The sequence below is a fragment of the Vanacampus margaritifer genome, chromosome 3, assembly GCF_051991255.1.
Source record: "Vanacampus margaritifer isolate UIUO_Vmar chromosome 3, RoL_Vmar_1.0, whole genome shotgun sequence".
NCBI classification, from domain to species: Eukaryota; Metazoa; Chordata; class Actinopteri; order Syngnathiformes; family Syngnathidae; genus Vanacampus; species Vanacampus margaritifer.
In genome coordinates this window covers 2481956-2502899 of record NC_135434.1, presented here as the reverse complement: position 1 = coordinate 2502899, position 20944 = coordinate 2481956, and the positions used below count along the sequence as shown (strand labels likewise).

Here is a 20944-nt window from a genome sequence, read left to right as displayed (position 1 = left end):
GTAAAAAATTGACGTGTGTATGTATGTATCTCATTATGTTTTAAAGCCGCCCCAACGCCACCACACGACACCCCCGAGGCTGTGGCTAATAGACTGCTCCACGCACACGCACACGCACACGCGCGCACCCATACATGAAGAGGCGGGAGCGAGTGCGGAGGTTCACTTGCTCGCTCGCTCGCTCGCCCGCTGGATGCTGCTCACACGCGCAGGACGCGCTGAACGCGCACGCACAGACGCGCGCACGCAGGTAAGGAGAACCACCTTTCTTTGATTACGTCACGTGACGAGCATAAATGTAATATCACCAACTTGTGTGTGTGTGTGTGATACAAGTCATGTACGTCGCGCCATTGCTCTACGTATGGCGGACTTGTGCGCGTGCGTTCCTCCGTGATGTCGCACGAAATGAACTTGATAAGATGCGCGTGTACGTGTGACGATGCGCGCCCACCCACCAAAGTCGTGAGCGTCAACATCAAAAGGCGCGCTTGTGAGTGCATGGCGGGAGTTTGTCGCTGCGTGAACGCGCACGTCACTCTTCAGCATCATCGTCATCGTCGCGTTGATCGCTGTATGGATGATAATGCAGTGACGTAAGAGCATGCGTAGGGGTGAGAGGGGCAAAGGAGGAGGGATTAAGGAGGAGAGAATGAGTTTTATGTAACACACTCAGGCACACGCGTGCACACACACACACACACACACACACAGGTAGGCTACACTAATACAGTGAAACCCCGTTTACCACGGAGGTACACTTTTTAAAGTATTCCTAGCCACCTCTTCTCACTCTGGCTATCAAGAAATGGGAGACTACTGTAAAATGAAAATAAAGTAAAGAAAGTGAGCATGCTTAAAAATTAGTCTCAAATGTTTTTAAGGTGAATATTCGTAAGTAGGGGAGTAACTTTGTACTAGAAAAATCCATAAATAATGAAATCCCAAGTCTGTGATATTAGCACAGCTGAGAACGATAAACTCTGAAATGGCACTAGCTTATCAAGACGCCACCCAACCGACTGCGATGACAGTGCAACATCCCTAAGGGGATTGGTCGGCACCACATCACAGATGACGTTAGCGTGTTAGCCCGCTAACATCACACTGCTTGATACAGAACATTTAATGGGGTGTATGGCTAACTCGCTGGGGAACCATGCTAGGTTGCCATATTGGTGTTGTGACGTCACCAACAACTGAAGTTATGACGGCGACATGGTGGTCAAGTTTGAGTAAAAATAGCAGTGAATTGAAGCTGCATCATTATGGAAAAGGGGGTCAACATGGTGTATTCACTTCCTGTTTTCGTAGTACCCGCACGCGTGACGTGTTGGTTTTTAAAATGCTAATTTTATTAGGTACACCTGTGTATCACACTTACTGCCTCGTCATGTCACATACGCTAATAAGTGTGCGTTTTTCTGTATGTGTGTGTGCCTCTTTAATGATATTTAATATTTAAATCAAAACTGATTTTCCAATTCTAATTGGTTTTCGTTACACTCCTAATTTGACATCACTTTTTCCAGAGTGTGTAGACGGAAGCAGTCAAAACATTAGGAACGGCATTGCTGTTGCATTTGTTATGACTCAAACACAACAGCAGCGCGACACCAAAAACATGCAGATTGTGTGTGTGTCATGTTGTCGTCACAACAACACAACGGCATGTGGTAGCTTAGCTGGTGAAGGCAGAAAGTCGCCCAGGCCCACGAAAGCCTCGCTGCTTATCTGTGAGCGCAGCAGGGGGCAGAGGGGGGGTTATGATGCAGGAATGAGGCCACAAGTGCCGCCACAAGTGCGTGTGTGTGTGCGTTTAATTTGACAGCACACACAAAATGATTCCAGTGCTGGAATGTTAAGTCGCTGACTAAATGGACAGATGGGCAACACACACACACACACACACACACACACACACACTGTTGTCATGGCGACCGCGCCACCAGTAATCATGTGTTTCCCTCTCAGGTGGCATCTTTTTCTAAAATGTGTTTATTTTTGGAACAAAGCTAAAAGATGAAGGTAAAGAACATTCCGGACGATTCCAGAACGTTCCCATCTTGTCAATCACAACATGACCGTGCCAATGGCGGCGGCCGTTACACGCCGACGGCATGTGGGTGTGGTCACGTGTGTGTGTGGCCCAGATAAGCTATGAGAGGCCGTTGGGGACAAAATTCAGGATTACTATAGAAATGCTCACGTGAACATAACTGAAGGCCTCTCACACGCTAATGAAGCACTACAATAACACTCTAAAATAACTGCTGAAGCATTCTCACACAATACTGAAACTCTCACCCACACTATACTGTAACACTTTCACATGCTCTCATACAATATTGAAACACTATAATAACAAGCTCACAAGACTACTGAAACACTCTCACACTCTATTGAAACACTCACACACACTATACTGTAACACTCTCGCATACTACAGAATTGCTCTCATACCATTTTGAAACACTATGATAACACTCTCAGGAGACTACTGAAACACTCTCACACTCTATTGAAACACTCACACACTCTACTGAAATCCTCTCACACACTATTGAAACACTTTAATAACACAAAACTACTGAAACACTCTCACACTTTGTTGAAACACTCACACACGCTATACTTTAACACTCTCACATACTACTGAAATGCTCTCACACCATATGGAAACACTATACCACTCTCACATAACTACCGAAACACTCTCACACCCTACTGAAACACACACACTAGACTGCAACACTTTTACACACTACTGAAATGCTCTCACACACTATGGAAACACTTTAATAACACAAAACTATTGAAACACTCTCACACACTATTGAAACACTCACACCTAGTGAAACACTGCAATCATGCTCTCATAAAACTATTGTAATACTATCACTGATACTGAATCACTCTTAGACAGACTCCTGAAACACTCTCTCATGCACTACTGAAAAACTCCCACAAGACTACTGAAATGCTCTCTCAGGACCACTGCCTTTCCCCTCACACATACTATTGAAACACTTTCACATTTATAAATGCAATCCTTTCATATGTCACATTGAAATGTTTCAGTGGTTTGCATGAGAGCATTACTGTAATACGTGTGAGGTAATCATCAATTATGGTCCTGGCAGCGGTAATAAAAAAAGTGTGTCTGTCTGATTGTGTGTGTTTCTGGGTTTTTGAATTTGTGTGTGCATGTTTGTATGTTTGTTGTGTGTTTTGGTTTGTGTGTGTGTCTGTGCGTATACAGTATGTCTGTATATGTAGTATTTGAGCGTAATTACCATATGCCTGTCTGTATGCATGCGTGTGTGTGTGTGTGTGTGTGTGTGCGTGTATACGGTGTATGTGTGTGTGTACGGTGTGTGTGTGTGTGTGTGTGTGTGTACGGTGTGTGTGTGTGTGTGTGTTTGTTTCTGCATATGTGTGTGTTTGGCTTCAAAGTGGGTCAGCATAATTTGCTGACTCGAGCTTTCGCTTTCATGACTCACGTCTTTTGACAGTAGCTGTAAAATCTTCCAGAAACATCTACAAATGTCATTTTGGGGAATGAAGATGAAGATGATGTTGGTCCGCGTTGGCGTTGCTTTCACGGAAGCTTCCCGCTCGTCCGGCTAACATCAGCGGAATGCTGGCAGATAGCAGCCGGTTGCTAGGAGACGGCCGGCAGCGCTCCACCAATCAGCCGGCGGTGACATGCTGGAGGTGCTGCTGGCCTAAAATAGACCCCCCTGCCTTCACACACACACACACACACACACACACACACACACACACACACACACACACACACACACACACACACAAAGATGACATCCTACATTTCCCAGAATACTTTTCTCAATGACAGTGTAGGTGTGTGAGAATCAGTCCATAAAATAAGTTGTTTTATTTTTTATTTTACATTTTAGAACAATATGAAACACTGGAAACATCTGTATGACTTTTCCCTTCCCTTTTTCATCCCTTCTCTTTTTCTTTCCTTCCGTTCTTTGTTTGGATGTAAATTAGCTCGTTAGCTTGTTAGTAGCGGTCACTGATTGTCTTCATGCTCAGGTCCTGAGAGCGTGCAGACCTTCTTCTTCATTGATTTACATCTTACACACACACACACACACACACACACACACACACACACACACACACACACACACGCACACACGCACACACGCACACACTGGGGGGGGTCTAATTTAAAGTCAAAACTTGACCTTTGCAGACTTTTGTTTCACGATGGTGCATTCAGGGACTGTAGGACAAAAGAGGGCTTCATCGTGAACCACTTGGCCGCTTAGCAATGATTTCTGTAAGTCAAATATGAGGTTAGTGTTATTAAGGGATGTTGACGGCGCCACTGGATGGTGTCTGAGTACATCAACGTGATACTCTGTTCTGGCTTATTGGTCCTCGTATGGATTGATTGTTAGTGATCTCTCTTTTGAGACTAACAGGAAGTGCCAGCATCCTCTGTGACCTTGATCAAAAGTCAAAAGTTACGATTAGCATGTTGCACTTATGCATTTGGTACCTGGTCAGTAAGATGTGTGATATAATACATTGGTGGTCGCTCTTTTAGTGACATAAACACACATGCTTATGTTATCTTAGCATGTTGCTTTACATTAGCATCCTACGCTCCAGTCTCTATTGTGTTGACCTTTACCTGTTATTTGTCAAAATAAGCACACATGCTAACGTTAGTTTAGCTTTGTTGAATGTGTTAGCACTGGCGATGTTAATATTACACTTTACTGTCGCCACTTCTTTGGCGCGTTGCTCCGTTTTGTTGAACTATGTGTCAATGCTGGAGATGAAAATAAACACACACATGCTAATGTTAGCTCAGCATGTTAGCACGCTAGTATTACACTGCACAGTCTCTACTTTACATTCTAAAAAGAAGCAACAAATGGGGTGGAGAAAGTGACCTCAGTGAGCCCTCTGGTGACCGATGACTCATGAATAATTGGTAAGTGGATCATGCATAATTAACGACGTGAAAGCACAGATCAATACATGACTCAAGAGACAAGGAAAAGATGAGTGGGCATCAATTAAAGCTGATGTACCACACACCTTGTCACTGAAGTGTGTGTGTTTATGATACACATTTGCACGCTATCATTTGTTCTATTCTGGAATAGCAACATTCCGGAATAATCTCTTTGTGTTCCATGGGACCATCCAGAGCTGAGGCCCTTTGTGATGTTGTGTACTTGTGTGTTTTGTTCACATTTATGTTTGTGAGCGTCCACAGGGTCATCTTTTATCACACAGGTCCTTAGTGTTTTTGAGAGAAGCAAATTAGCACGCGTACAGGCGTGCGCGCGCACACACACGCACACAAAATGATCATTTTCAATTAATAACTATTTTCTTTTCTGTGTTCCAGGGAGTGACCAATCAGCCGCCACCATGATGATGATGCCAAAGGTAAACAAACATTTGAGTTAGCCGCTAGCGTTAGCATGCCATGTCTGACATACATGTTGCATGCAGAGGCCTCAGACGTCCCCGGGCAGCGTGCTGTCTCTGCGAGGTGGCACCGGCGGCCCGGGATCTCCCGCCACCGCCATCGTGGTGAGTGGCCAACTTTGACTTTGCAATGTAATCAGCATCAGTAGCCCCTCCCCTTTTAATCCCCCACCCCCACTCCCCGTCCCACATAGGCCCGGGTGGACGACGGCGTGATGGTCTACAAGGATCTGGCAGCACTCCCGCGAGACAAAGCCATCCTGGACATCGAGAGACCGGACCTGATGACGTACGAGCTGCACTACAACTACAGTCCACTGGAGGTGTCGGTGAGTCGCTCTGCTCGCTTTGCACAAAAACAAGAAGTTCAGATCTGGTAGTGTTGTTTGAATGTGTAGTTCCTTATTATAATTATTTGCTTTTGCTAATATTATTATTGTAATCATTGTTTAATTGTATTGATCGGATTTATTATTATTAATTACTTATTTCTTATCATTCATGATTTATTTGCTCTCTTATTTTCTTTGATTGTATGTGTGTTTTCTTGTTAGCTATTTTTGTTTTCTTATTTAGTTGTTGCTTAATTTTTTTCATTGTCTTACTATTTAGGTTTGTTGCCTTTTTAAATAACAATCTGTTATCGTCTGTATATGTATTCTAAATTTATGAATTATAATAATATAATATATATTAATATTATAATTATATTTATAATATATTACTATATTATTATAATATGTAATATATATCATATAAAATACATTTTATTATTAAAAATTGATCTTTATTAGTATTTCATTCTTTTTTTTGTCATCTTGTGGTTTTGCGTTATTACTATTGTTTTTTTTAATGAATTATTGAATTGGGTTGCTATGCTTAACGGACATGTATGTTGTCTGTGGTGCAGAGGTCGCTGTCTCCCGGCTCGTTCTCTCCTCCGACCTCACCTGAGGTAAGCCAAAGTTCAAAGTTCGCCGTGTGTGTTTCTGCTTCCTCTTGATCCGTCTCAACTTTTCCAGGAGTCCAGGGTGTGGCTGGAGAAAAATTCTCCTGCCGGCTCCTCGCCGGTTTCCAGTGGCAGGAAACGCAACAGCGGCAACACCACGCCATCGCCATCGCCACATACACAACACACACTTCACACTTCACACGCATTACATGCACAAAATACACAACATTCCAAACCCCTGCAACACTTCCACAGGCCTGGTAAATTTCCTTTGTGCTTCTTTTGTATATACCGTAATGTATAATGGTGTACAAAGTCCGGCCGGCGGGGGGGCTATTTGTGACTCGTTGAACATTTTTACTGGTCCACCGTGTATTCTATCAATATCTGGTTAGAAAAAAAAGTGTGAAGATTTCACACATTTAATAAAACATTAAATTAAATAAAATTGAAATTGTTTAACATAAACAACGGAAATTTGTCACCCAGTTCTTTAAAATTCAAAATTGTGTAAAAAATTAAAGAAAAAAAGAAGTAGTATTAATGAGTAATATTAAATGTAGCCTACATATATCACATATATTTATATTTCACACATTTAATAAAATTAAATTTAAAAAAAGGTTTAAATGTGTCAACTCATCATAATTTTGATTTGAAATTATTTGAAATAAATAATGGAAATATGCCACGCAAATTCTTTAAAATTCAAACTTGTAAAATAAAATTATAAAATTATATATAATAATAATATGAAAGTTTCGATCATTATTTTTTTAAATTGCATACTCTGTATATAATGTATGTGATGGGTCTTTTTTTTAATGTTATTATTGTATATTTGGATGTTGCAGATAATGGAAGTAACATGTACAAGAAGCCTCCCATCTACAGAAGAGGTCCGTTGATCACCTGTCAATCATCAGCTGTTAACATCATGAGCCAATTGGACATCACGCAATGTGTGTGTGCGTGTGCGCAGGTGCGTCATCATCAGCGCTCCCCGCAGGGAAGCACTTGGAGGATCTCATCATTGAGTCGTCAAAGTTTCCCGCCGCTGAGCCTCCGGACCCAAACGTTCCCTCCAAAATTGAGACAGAACTCTGGCCCTGCCCCCCTTCATCAGCCGTCTTTGGTAGGATCCAAACGTTTAGCTTCCGGTTTCCTTTGTTGTTTCATCTTCAAAAAAAATTCAAAATTTGTTGGACTTGTTTTTTTTCTACATTCAAAAATTGCAATAGAACAACAACAACAACAAAGAAGTTCCCCGTGTCTTATCTCCAGTCTTCTTCCCTGGGTGGCTTCCTCTTATCCGAGTTTCTTTTGGCTACTTGCCTTGTCCTTCATTCTTGTTTATTTCATCCGACTGACTTGATGTTTTCCCCTCAGAGAAGGAGAAGGCGAGTCGCAGGAGTGAAAGCAGCAAAGAAGAAGAAGAGGCCGGCGAGGAGGATGATCAAGTTTGGGGTTTGCGAGCTCTTCACAGGCAGGAACTTAACAAGGTGCGAAGGGGCGGGGCTTGCCGCGATAATGATGATTGTGTTATGAGTGTGCTTGTGATGACATCGCCGCGTTTTTTTGCCTTCAGATTCAGTCCAACCTAGGAAGGATCATACTAAAGGAAGAGCTGGACAAGGCGGCCACTCCACTGAGGAGGAAAACGCGATCGCTACCTGACCGCAGCCAGCACGCAGGTACCGCACGGGCGCTTTATGATGATGTCATTAAGATTACTTCCTGAATAATAGTGCAGTCGTAACTTTGAGTGTTTTTAATAAATGAATACTTACATAAAGACCGTTGTTAGTAGAAAATTAGCGCTCTGGTGACATCTAGTGGTCATGTTGAGGACTACACACATACTGAATACTACAGTACTGTATTTTCAATATGTAAATGAATGACATCATGGTTTGTTAAGTTGCACTTGGGCCATCCGTGATGAGCCTGAATGCGTCACTTCCTGTCTCCTCCGCAGGTGCCGCCACTTCTCGCGCCGTTTGTTTCCCAGCATCCTCTGGGGCAGGGCTAGCCAGGGTAAGTGTGTGCGCGTGATAAATTGATGTGGTTTTCAGGCGCTGAGTTGGTGTTCTTGTAAATTCCAGTTGCAGTCGACAGAATTCAGCCCGTTGGAGAAGCCCGCAGCAGGTACCTCCAAGGGAGCTTCCATGCCCGCGTGCTGCGTTCAAGTGTCCTAATGTGTGTGTTTGTGTGCGTGTGTGTCTCCCGCAGGTGTTCAGGTAGCGTGTGTCTTCATCATTGTGCGGTGTGTCGGCCATGTTGTGGTGATGTTTGTGTGTTTGTGTGTTAGAACGGGGAAGCTGCGATGGATCGAGGCCGCTCGCTTCCCAGTGTGCTGGAGCTCAAGGTAAACGTGTGGCCCTGTGATGATGTCACACAGGTGTGGGTGTGTCCTGAGTGGTCACCATAGCAACTCTTCTTTGATAGATTTTCCCGTATGAGACGCTGGTGGTCAACCACAAAGGACGGAGTAAACTTCCTCCTGGCGTCGACAGAACGCAACTGGAGGTAAAGATAATAACCATAAGAATTGATGAAAAGGCCAACAGATCGTGAAAAGCTTCCTAAATACAGTAAAGAAATTTTAATTAAATATACACCCGTTTGGGCTCTGAGGTCAGCATTCTCAGGCCAATTAGTGGATCCCAGAGTTAAAAGCAAACACGGTGTGTCCGCATTTAGCTGTAATGCTGCTCGCAAATGGAATAAGTTGTCAACAGAACTCAAGTCAGCTCCAAGTTTACTTGTCTGGTCTTCAGGTACTATTTCTGTGGACAATTGCAAATCCTAGCATGCCAACAGATGCTAAGCTAAAGCTAATAATAAGTGCTGTGTTTGTGTGCAGAGACATCTGTCGCGGGAAGAGTTTGCCAGCGTGTTCGCAATGACGCCGGAGGAGTTTGAGAATCTTTCTCTCTGGCGGCAGAACCACCTTAAGAAGAGGGCGTGTCTCTTTTGACTGCCACGCCCACCCAAATGAAGGCACGCCCAGTACACACAAGAGATGCTAACATTAGCATTAGACGTGATTGTTTAAATGTGTTGAGCAGGCACCACAAGCATTGTTGCTTTCAACTCTGAAAGGAGTTGTCAGCGACGCTAATATTAGCATTAGTGCAACAATGCTAATATGATTGCTAAAACATGTTGAGCAGTTCGCACATTGTAGCTTTCAACTCTAAGTAAGGTACAAGCTAATATTAGCATTAGTGTGATAACGTTAATAGCTAATATGCGACAAGCTCTTGGTGACGTTATCGTTAGCATTGATTGCTAAAACATGTTGAACTCCAATCTACCCTTGATGAATGTTCTGGAACAGTGGTTCCCAACCATTTTTTCCATCTTGTGTACCCCCAAACACTTTCGTCATAGAGTAGCCCTTCATTCATACGGGCTGATGATTCGCTAAAAGAAGAACGTAACACAACTGATTATATGAAAATCTTTTTTTTTTCTTCCTTAATTTTAGCATTAATCCTCAGGCATTATATTTTTGTTAAATATTCAAATGTTGCCTGCCATACATAATATAAAGTAAAACACCAACATGACTTTGTTATATATAACTCTAAAGTGGAGCTCATTTGAATAAGTCGCCATATTTAAACTATCAGCAACAAAACACTTGTCTCCCCAGGGGAACGAGTTGTAGTACACATATACCGATGGTCTTATGAAATTTGTACTCATCATTCTAAAAATAAAAAAATAAATGTTTCCACTTACCACCTACAATGTGCCCACACGTATGTTCCCCTGGTTGGGAAACACTGTTCTAGTAAACAAATGTTAGTCACATCTATTGATGGCCATTGTCCAGCTAGCGGTTAGCATTCAGGTTATCTTAGCTCAGCATACTGACCAGGACAAGCTGAAAACTGCTCAGCAGAAGTCAATTTAAGGGGACGTGATTCATATCAGCTTGGTTTGGGCTTATGCTGACTGACGGCATCACGTTTGCGTCACGTCAGCCTTTGTGCATCCTCTGCCAAGCGAGTCGTCACCATTTTGAATGATGACATTTCAGAAATAACTTAATAATATTAGAGGATTTGTTTTGATAGTTTTGGAGTAAATCTGAGTCACTAACTACATGTTGGTTTTTTTTTTTCTTCTAATTTTTGGATGTTTCTGATTAATTATATTGATGAATTTTGTGTTACACGCCTGTTGCATGCGTGATCTTAACATGACAGGATCAATAACTAATTAGCATTGAATGAATATCACTGTCTGCTCTCAGCTCATTTACACATAATTTAATATAAGTCAATTTCAGAGAAGTAGTGCTGTTGTTTCTTATGTGGATGATGAATGTGATGTGAACGATGAACACAATAAACACAATAAAGTTTATATTTGTCAACCCTTTTACTCTAAAATGAGATTTAGATTAAAAAAACAACTTTGTTGATCAAAAGTGATGATTTGTGCTTTTGTTACATGGAAGAAGTGCACACACGACACGCACACTGATCATGACAAATGCCTCATGCGTGCCAACCCATTCAAGTCTGTTAATTTGTGTAGAAAACAATAAGTTAAGTGGAGTACGTGTCAGAGTCATGTGATCTAAAAGATAATGTCACTTGGTCGCATGGAAACATGTCCGTGGTCAGGTTATATGGTCACATGGCCACACGATCATTTGGTCACTTCGTCACATGGTTGCAAGGTCTCAGGCAGCAGCTTTGGTCTCCCATTCCTGTGTGGAAACAACAATTACTTGTTGCCATGGCAACACACTAGTAACTTATTACTGCTATTAAACACGACAAGAGTGACAAATTCACAGAAGAAGAAGCTGCACAGCACCAGCAGAAGAAAGTGGACATGTGGATGCTGACCTTCTTTTTCTGGAAAACCTTCCCATGCTCGATGAAGAGTGTGGACGGAGCTCGTCTCAACGAGGTCTTCACGGATGCTGTCCGACGAAGGAGAGGGTTCAAGAGACTGGCCTAGACCGGCACCGGCCAGGGAAAGCCAGGAGTTAACATTAGAAACTAGACAGGACCAGGAAAGGCTAGCAGAGGTCACTCTAGTAGAGACCTGCAAGGACCAGGGTAGATCAGGACCAATCATCACCTGCGCCCGCTCACTGCACACGGTGAGCGACTGTCTGAAGGATGAACGTTTATTTTTATTGGTCGCCGTCGCCGACACCAGGTTAGCCTCGGAACCCGCCCTCATGGGAACACTTTTCCTGCCCGTCAGCTCCAACTTCTGAACGACACGTGGCGCTACTTCAGACCACTTCCTGTCTGGAACACACCACACGTACACACACACTAATGAGCTAGCTAATCAAGCTGTTGCGGCTAAGCGTGCTAACTTGCGTTGCGTGAATGAAAGCCTCTGTGAAGGCTGAAGCCAAACATGAAATAATTTGTGACGCCTTTGCTTTGCTACCAACTGATACTAAACACATGCTAAGTGTACTAATGCTGACCTATTTGAGGTCAAATGTGACCAGTGCTAAGCTATTGTCTGATGCTAAGATAGTCTAATGCTAGCTAGACTAACTCAGTGTGGCTGCTCTCAGTGTGTCACGCACACCTTTGCGTTAATAAGCTAAGTAAGCGAGCTCTGCGGCTCAGCGCTCTCTCACTTTATGCTAATGCTGCAGCTGATGCTAACCTCTGAGCATTTAGTCATATAAGAATTTGCGGTGAGCAACTCATTCTAAACGGTTGACGTTAAGCATACTAATGCTAAACTAATTGAAGTGAAACTCAACAATTTGCTAAGCTATTGTCTGGTGCTAAGATAGCGTAATTCTAGCTAGCCTAACTCAAGTAAGCTAGCTCTGCAGCTCAGCGTGCTTACTCAGTTTATGCCAATGCAGCTAATGCTAAATTTTGCAGCAAGCAACTCATGCTAAGTTAACGGCTTTTGCAAAGCATACTAATGCTAAACTAATTGAAGTGAAACTCAAGAATTTGAGACCAGTCGGCTGAGTTAGTGTCCAATGCTAAGCTAGCTGCGTGCTAACTCACTGTGGCTGCTGAAGGTGGCGTTGGTGTAGGTCGCGGCGGTGTCCTGAGAGCTCTGAAGCTGTCAGAAAACCAAGAGAAAGGCGTCCATCATTGAGGTGACACCCGTCAGGCAATCATGGACGTGCGAGGGTCGTACCATGTGCTCCAGCATGGGAGTGTTGGAGTAGATGGGTTGCTGTGGTGGAGCGGTGGAGCTAGCGTGGATCGGCTGGTCCATGTATGTGTTCAGGGTGTGTCCGCTGAGGATGCAACACATTACAAGTGCTTGTTGTCACGCGTCGCCACGGCAACTTTCTAGCTTTTGATATCATTCAACATTAGTCAAAATCTTTCAATATCATTACGTAATAATTTTCTCAGAAATTGCAAATGTGTAGTTCAATAAATCGACTCTATGCGTCGCCACGGCAACACTGACTGACATACCTGATGTGTGTGTGTTGCTGTGACTTGCCATCGCGGCAATAATCCACTGCGTCCTTTAGGAGGCGCTTCCAGCGCCACTTTTCATCCGCCGAGCTCACCTGCGAGCGCGTCACACGTGTCACCTTACGTCCCATTTTCCCCGCTTCCTTCCCCCTCCACCGCCGCTCACCTCCAGCACGGCCAGCTGCTCGCCCAGCACGCTCAGTGAGATCCTGTGTGGTCGCTCGCCATCCGGCACTGCTTTCACCTCGCAGCCTCGCAGCTGCACCGTGTACTGAGGAGAGCGAGCCCTGGTCCGACGGGTCGCGTTCTCATCTGCTTCTTCGGCAAACATGTTGAGGATTCCTGCCTCCACCTGACACAGGAGACTCTGCCACTGACAGTTCATCAGCACGCTCACCACACCTGGCAAACACGCAGCACAGCAAAAAAATTAAATATATATTTCAATAATGAAAAAAAAAAATGTTTCTGGTAGTGGTTTCAAAATTAGTCAAATAAAGAATAAACAAAAAAAAGGTAAAAATCATTATTAAAAAAAACTCCTGAATAAACTGAATCAATTAAATGAAACAAATGAAAAAGATTAGAAAAAAACATTTAATTTAACAATCTAAAAAATAAAACGTACAAATGTTTTGGAGGGAAAAAAATTACTCACAATAATGTCAGGGGTTCATGTATTTTTTTTAAGCCAAAAATGAACACATATCATAACAACTAAAAATAAATACATAAATATATTTTTTAAACTCCAAAATAGTTTTATTTAAAACAAATCTAGCAATAAAACAGTAACAACAATAATATATATAACAATATATATATATAAAGGAATAAGATTCAAATTTAAACATTGGAAAATAAAAATAAAAAAAGTGTCAGGAATGATTTAGTTTTAACCCCCCCCCCCCAAAAAAAAGCCCCTAATAATAAATAATTAAACTGAATAAATTCATAAAAAATCTAAATAAACAATAAAGATTAATAGAAATATATATATATATTTTTTAAACAAGAGCAAAATATCCCATTGAAACACAGCCTGAGTTAATCTATTTTTTAGACAACCAATAACCAAAAATATGTACAACATTAATAAAAAAAAATATATATATATATATTTTTTTTTAAATAGCACCTTTGTTCTTGTGCTGTTGATGTGAAGATTCTTGCTGGTTGATGTGTGTCAGAAGTGCACTGGACTGAACATACAAGGCAACAAACACTTTAAACACGCTATCTACACTACATAATGTCCATATAGTGTGTACTTAATGCATCAACACACAAATAGAGTGTGTGAGTGTGTGTGTATGCTTTGTGCTTCTCACCCTGCGGGACCACAGAGGAGGCTCTGAGCTGCTGTTTTGAACTTCCCCGTCGACGCTCAGCTCCTCGATCACCTACGACAGACACAGACACACACTCACACACAAATCCGCCAATATCGCCTCTTTAAAGGTTTAGCATTGCCACACATTCAAATTTAGATTTAAAAAAAAATAGAAAGGCGCGTCATGCGTTTCCGCGTTGAGTGCTGACCCTTCGCCACTCGTCGGCCTGCTGGAAGCTGCTGTACCCCAGCACCAGGCTGTCGGCCCCGAGCAGCAGAAGCTTGAGTTGGTGCGGAATCTTCCGGTTGCTCTTCAGCTTGTAGACTAGCTGGCAGCCGCGCAGGCTCAGCTGCAGATGAGGAAGGAGGTCCCGTGCGCACTTGTAGCACTGAAACATACAACGCATACTATAGAAGAAACATGTGTGTGCACAAAAATGACTGTAGTTGGCAAAAATAATAATAAATATAAGCAATTGTATTGTTAGTGATGAATAACAGTAAGTTGATGAGTGGGTACATTTAAATTTATTAGAATATTAATAAAATTCCTCTCAAAGATTAAAATAAAAAAAAAATAAAAAAATTAAACTGCTGTATTAAAATTCGAATAAAAAACTAATGATTACCAACAAAAAAATTATTATTATTATTTTTTTTTAGTTATTTCATTTAAAAAAAAAAAGTTAAATTTAGTTTCAATTGGACTTAATTTAAAAAACTTTTTTAAAATTCCGTTAAAAAAATAATATAATAATATATATAGTGTGAGTTAGGGTTATTTACTTTTTTGCCAAAATAAATCTTAATATGATATAAAATGGAAAAATAAAATAAAATTAAAAAATTCAAATAAAAACTGAAATTTAAGATAAGACACACGCACCAGCAAGAGGTGGTTCCTGATGATGAAGAGCTGCTTGGTCCATTGTCCCAACCACTTCCTCCTCCACAGGTACCCGCACAGGCGAGACTCGGGAGGGGGCCTGAGACAAGGCTGAGAGGAACTCCATTGGATGTAGTGAGCTCTGTCCTTCATGTGCTCTTCATCATCATCATCGTCGTCCTCGCCATACGACTCGTAGTAGCTGTTCTCGGACTCAGCTTGCTCTGGAGGGTCGCCAAGATGTCAAAGTGAGCGTGTGTGTGTGTGTATGTGTGTGTGTGTGGTGTGTGTGTGTCTGCGTGTAGCCTACATACCCAGGTGATTGGTGCTGTCAGCTTTGAAGGGCTGTGCTTCCTCGTAGGTATCTTCATCCTCATCATCTTCACCGACATGAGCTTGACTGCCCCCTGGTGGCGGGTGCGGTGCCGCAGGGACCTTGAAGGCGGATAAAACAAGTGGCCACATGATGACCAAGATGATTGGACAATAAATAAGTAACAGATCAGCTCTCCCACTGGATTGTGCACATTCAGTATATGTGTGTGTGTGTGTGTGTGCGTGTCCATCACGTAGACCAGACGCTAATCAGCTGCCATCACTGACCACTTCCTGCCTCAGTAAAGCTCTCGGCCAATAGGAAGGCAGATAGAGAGATGGCCTCATATATAAACATCCTGTCGCGCACACACGCACACAAATGCCGTCTCCTCCCAAACCTCAGGAGGACTCTGTCATTAGCGGACCACATCACAACGCAGCCTGCTGTTCTTCTCCGCTACCAGAAAAAAAGGCTCTGGTTTTGGTCCAGTTTTCGTCTTTGATGTCTGTCTTTTGACAAGAACTTAGTGGGTCCACCAGAACCTCAAACATGAACCTTGTGCTGGATTCTGCTCCACACAATTGTGTTTTGTTTACTTTTCCAGCTTTGGTTAACTCTCTCGGCTCTCAAAACGGAGCAGCTAGCGGTTAACTGCTAACAGGAGAAAACAGTTCAGGATTTAGCAGCTAGCCGGCAGTTAGCAGCTGGTCACAAACACAAGTTAATGAGGATGATGTGTCTCTTCACAGTGTAGCTAGCGGTTCGCCGCTAATAGGAGAACACAGTTGAGGTTCATTCAGTATGTGTTTACTTTTCTTAGCTGTGATTGACTCCCACTGTTCTCAAAATGTTGAAACGAGCACTTGGCAGCATAACAAGTGAAACATGGTGCCGTATTCAGCCTCTAGTTAGCAGGTGCCAACTGCACACAAGATCGATTCAATTAGGATCGTTGACGTCTCATGTCATGCTGTCTTAACGGCACAGCTAGCTTTTAGCAGCTAGCAGGCAGCTATAGTAAATTACTTAGTAGCTAAATGGTGAGCAGTTATCAGATAACAGGTGTTCAGAATGAAACATGTAGCAACTACCTAGCAGTTAGAAACTCGACACAAACGCAACTTTGTCAGAATGACGAAGCCTTCAGATGCTATCCTGCTGTTAGCGGATACCAACTAGCAGGTGGCAACAGTGACCCACTTAGCTGCTAGCAGATAAAATGTGACCATTGTGTAGCATTTAACAGCTAAATAGTTAGCAGATAACAGCTACCAGGTGAGGTGGCAAATGTGGAGCATTTAGCAGCTAAACCGTTAGCAACTGGATGGAAGCCTGACTTTGATGAGGATGCTAACTGGACGACTTCTTTTTAAATGCCCCCCCAGTGTCAGAGTACTCACCGCATCTCTCGTCCAGACGTTGCAGTCTCTCACTGCCTGGCTGTTGGGCGACGACGATGATGGACAGCTCATGATGACATACTCGGCATCCTCTACTAGGAGCAAACAACACAAGTGAGAACCTGATGGCGACTGAGGTGTGGAGATGAGCGAGGCCTGGAGCTAACCTGGAGCTTCTTGCGTCTGCAGCGAGGACACCAGCTCTGAGATGGACTTCTTCTGGGCCTGAGCAATGTAGCTCAGGTTCTCTGAGTCCAGAACCGAAAGGAAAGACTGAAGGTCCCACATCAGCTTGGACAGCACTGCACAAGAAGTGGACTAATTCATCATCAGAATCACAGAGAAACCCAAAGACTCTTGGACAGTCTTTTGACTCTCTCAAACTGTAAACAAAATGCGCCAGGATACTTTCAGGTGCAAATGTCATGAAAAGGTTTGCTAACCAGTGTCATCAGACAACGCTAAGGCTATTGGAACCTAGAAGTACTTGTGGCATCAACGTCAAGAGTAAATGTATTCTTTTTCACTAAATCAATATTCAGTGTCACTACACTAAAAAGTCCAGATCAGTGGAGCCCCGATTTGTCGAGTCATCATGGCAACGGGGATGCGCAGTGTGCGACGCCGCACTCTGTTCCGCGTTTTATTTTTTATTTTTTTTACCCCTCTCAACTGAAAATCTTAATGCGATCATTGGCGAATTTGAACAAGTCTTTAGAAAAAAAAAAAGTGGAACCCCACAGCGGTTCCCCATCGGTCAAGTGGGAGAACGTTTCTGCTTGGGTGTCAAGTCAATGCGTAAATTTAAATGTAGTCCTTTGCAATCCCAATAATATTACAGGGGAATCCTGTTGAACGGTAACTCATTCATTCATTTCATTTAGGTGCAATCCTGCAGGGAGACGCTTGACTTAAGCGTACTTCATAACAATCTCACGATGAATATTTAATTCCCTGCGCAATAATGCGACAAATTCATCAATAGGGTCATTGTCAAAAGGACATGCCATGTTCGTGACAAAGGTGGTATACACTAAAACTCATCGCAGCGGACTTTATGAATGAGGAAATGTGGCTGAATGGAGGCGGGGACAGAGAAAAACTCGAGGTTCATTGTGTAAAACCTGCAACCGACCAGGTTTGGTTCATGGGACATGTTACTACGGTAACTGACCGAGAGCTTAACTCTTTGACTGCCAGACATTTTCAGAAAAGGGATGCCGTGGGTGCCAGCCGAATTTTAAGCATTTTGACTGATCTTTCAAGGTCCACAGAAAATTATGTGTTTGGACTATGGAAACACACATACTACCAAATGAAAGATTGGACTGTCATCATTCATCAGAAAAAAAAGTTTGTTTCTACCTTATTCCGTTTTTGAGTAATCAACAATAGAAAATGGTTAGTTTCACCTCTGTTTTGAAAAAAAACGTCTTTTAACGTCTTTGGCACTCCTCCATAGGATTTTATTAAACGTTATTTAACGTTTTTAGCAGTCAAAGAGTTAAATGACCTCTTTTCATGAAACAGGGTAGAGTTAACTCTTTTTCTCTGGTTTCAATGACCTTCCTTTCTGAAACAGAAAACGCAGTTTCCCACATTTCAAGATTTCTTGACCCAAGAGTTGTCACTAAACCTGCTTTGTGAGTAAGTTAGTGAACTAACAAAAAACACTGTAAATAAAGCAAAACAAAGTACAGTCAACTTTACTAGCTAACAAATAACAAGCTAATCTCCCCAGACAGGCGGCCATTATTGAATCCCCCCCCCCCCACACACACACACACACATATAAGTACTGTATAGTATTGACAGTGGTTCAGAGTGGGAGATTATGCTAATTTTGCTAATCAGTGATCTGCTGCCGCTTTAAACAGCAAGCCCCACATTACACCCACACACACACGCGCGCACACACACTCCCAATTGCGATGACGACACACACATTATCTCACACACAAACACACACTTATCTGAACATCAACATCACTTCCTGTTTGTGGCTTTGATGCGCCAGCACACAAACACACAAAATCCATGTCAGTCGCACAACAGCTCAACTGGAGGCAACTTCTTGTTCCAGTGTGTGTGTGTGTGTGTGTCTGTGTGTGTGTGTAGAAGATTTAGGATGCTTTACCATTAAAACCAAAGCCTCAAATTAGTACAAAGATGGGAAACCTCCACAAGTCTCCACTGTGTGTGTGTCGAAGGGTGTGGAGCAGCTTTCCCTTTCATCCCATGTTTGTTAAATATAGCAAAGAAGAAGAAAAAAAAAGGAGGAGGAAGAATAAGAGTAGGTTGGTGTTTGTCAGCGTCCAATCAGCATTAAGCCTCGTCCCACTGGGACATGCGGACCACAGTCCATAATATTATGATGTTTTTGAACATGCGTCAGTTGACATGTTGCTTACCTTCATCTCCTCATGGTGAGCCTACATTGGGACATAAAGAAACCTCAAAATTCTCCAGAACTTTTAGGGCCAGAAAACCTTCTGTGGGAGTTAAATAGTCATTCAAAGACCACTAAGATCTGGTGGTCTAGAAGGTCCTACAATTCTTCCAAGAAATGAGCTAAGATCCCTTTACCAAAGCCGTTAAAACATCATAAAAGTCCTTGTAAGATATAACCATCTACATGATAATAAAAGCACCAGAACCTCCTTCAGGGTTTCCTGATAGACATCTCGAGTAACTTAGAAAACTTCCAAGACGTTCCTCAGAACTTGACAAAAATACTACCAGAAACTTCAACCTAAAAACACTTACCTAGACTTTAATGTGAGACTTCTACAAGACCATCAAAACCTTCATCAAGACTTCAGGACCACAGAACTTGAGGAGAATCCCTCAAAAGACCACTAAATTGTCCTTGAATGTCCTAGAATTCTGAAAAAGCCAAAGATCTCTTGAGGAGAGTCTTCCAAAAGTCCTGAAAGTCTCCTAGAACCTTTCACACGATGCTAAGAGCATGAGAGCCTCCTTCAGGAACTCTTGATAGACTTCCTAAGAGATTATAGAAGCCTTCCGAGATGTTCCTCAGAAATGGCTGAAGGGGCTGTTTGAACCTCATCTATCTTTACCAAATCACTCAAACCTCTTTCAGGACTGACTGACTGAGCATTAATGTATGACCCTAAAACTGTGAAGTGAACCACTAGCAAGACCAAAAAAGCTTCTTCCAAAAGGACAAAAATAATGCCATAAAAACCAAAGCCTCAAATTAACACTTAAGTCGTACTTTTTGCTCACATATTCTGTGTTTGCAGGTTTTGGGAGAGACGAATAAACGTGAATTTTGGTGTTTTTTGGGAGTGCTGGAATGGATTACTAGCATTTCCATTCCTTTCAATAGGGAAAGATGATTTGAGATACGGTTATAAAGTATATACGTTAAGTGTTTATGATACGAGCATGGTTAGTGGTCATGGAACCATTTAAACTCCTACCTGAGGGCACCACTGTGAGGTTTATAGCCAGGATGAAATTACAAACACATCCTTTGAATCTTCTCTGCGTCGTCATGGTAACTGATTGCAGAGCGTTCTCTATACACCAATCAACATGCTGCACTATCGCAACACAAGGCTTACAAAGAGTGGCACCAATAAATTATTATAGTTTAATTTACCATTTTGAACAATGGGAATACAAAATTATTATTATTACTAATAATAATAACTGTGATTATTGTTAGAGTTTCTTTATGAAGCTTACTTACCTTTATGTTTCTCCATGTTGTCCCTTTCACCAGATAATGCTTCTCACTCTCATGACTGACAATGATGACGGTGATTAACAAAACGACTCAAGATGACACGAGAAGACAACAAAAACAAAAGTTGAAGTAGACAAGAAGCTGTGTTGTGTCCCCTCAGTCATCTGCTTGCTTTGCTACTCTGCTGATTCTAAAGTAGTGGGAGGGGCGGAGTCTTGAGAGTGACGTCACAGCAAGGGCGGCTCCCACACAAGCGCACACAAACACTTAAAAACACACGAACACGCTCCAAAATACTCATATAGCTAACAAAATACAAATATTGACATTTGACTCAATGTAACCACATGTATGTCAACTACAGAGCCAACAAAGTAGCTAGAAAATACGTTTCTCCTGCCGA

General features: G+C 42.3%; 2 protein-coding genes and 1 long non-coding RNA gene across 5 annotated transcripts; 2 read left to right on the top strand and 1 right to left on the bottom strand.

Annotated features, from left to right (window-relative positions):
* Positions 1–87: 87 nt before the first annotated feature.
* LOC144048559 (dematin-like) lies at positions 88–10829 on the top strand. 2 transcript variants are annotated; one of them, XM_077560683.1, is made up of 16 exons: positions 89–250; positions 5405–5445; positions 5512–5592; positions 5682–5816; positions 6398–6442; positions 6510–6699; positions 7294–7338; positions 7422–7574; positions 7829–7941; positions 8028–8133; positions 8418–8476; positions 8545–8587; positions 8672–8679; positions 8751–8807; positions 8888–8968; positions 9306–10829. In XM_077560683.1, exons 2-16 carry the CDS (start codon positions 5428–5430, stop codon positions 9417–9419), a joined length of 1248 nt encoding a protein of 415 aa, XP_077416809.1. In that variant the 5' UTR covers positions 89–250; positions 5405–5427; the 3' UTR covers positions 9420–10829. The 2 variants fall into 2 exon arrangements, 1 of the variants encoding a protein (XP_077416809.1); XR_013293366.1 differs by lacking the exon at positions 8672–8679 and having other exon boundaries at positions 88–250.
* Positions 10816–20925, bottom strand: LOC144048527 (actin filament-associated protein 1-like 2). Of its 2 annotated transcripts, none has more exons than XM_077560613.1 (15): positions 20545–20925; positions 16994–17128; positions 16827–16921; positions 15422–15542; positions 15108–15331; positions 14431–14610; positions 14220–14291; positions 14027–14090; positions 13055–13290; positions 12886–12983; positions 12596–12698; positions 12460–12517; positions 11549–11724; positions 11311–11421; positions 10816–11168 (listed from the first exon to the last, which is right to left on the bottom strand). In XM_077560613.1, the coding sequence occupies exons 1-15, from the start codon at positions 20558–20560 to the stop codon at positions 11142–11144; spliced, it is 1716 nt and encodes a 571-aa protein (XP_077416739.1). In that variant the 5' UTR covers positions 20561–20925; the 3' UTR covers positions 10816–11141. The 2 variants fall into 2 exon arrangements, with proteins under 2 accessions (XP_077416739.1, XP_077416740.1); XM_077560614.1 differs by having other exon boundaries at positions 16827–16918.
* Positions 15683–17361, top strand: LOC144048619 (uncharacterized). The gene is made up of 2 exons (XR_013293384.1): positions 15683–15952; positions 16812–17361. It is a non-coding gene; the product is annotated as an uncharacterized LOC144048619 (long non-coding RNA).
* Positions 20926–20944: the final 19 nt, after the last annotated feature.

Bases quoted from the DNA above. Each gene is read 5' to 3' on its own strand.
- LOC144048559 (XM_077560683.1), top strand. The intron at 7,942-8,027 runs GTGCGAAGGGGC...TTTTGCCTTCAG, and splicing joins ACAGGCAGGAACTTAACAAG to ATTCAGTCCAACCTAGGAAG. The intron at 8,477-8,544 runs GTAAGTGTGTGC...TGTAAATTCCAG, and splicing joins CTGGGGCAGGGCTAGCCAGG to TTGCAGTCGACAGAATTCAG.
- LOC144048527 (XM_077560613.1), bottom strand. The intron at 15,543-16,826 runs GTGAGTACTCTG...TCCGCCTTCAAG, and splicing joins ACGTCTGGACGAGAGATGCG to GTCCCTGCGGCACCGCACCC. The intron at 14,091-14,219 runs GTGAGAAGCACA...TTGTATGTTCAG, and splicing joins CTCCTCTGTGGTCCCGCAGG to TCCAGTGCACTTCTGACACA.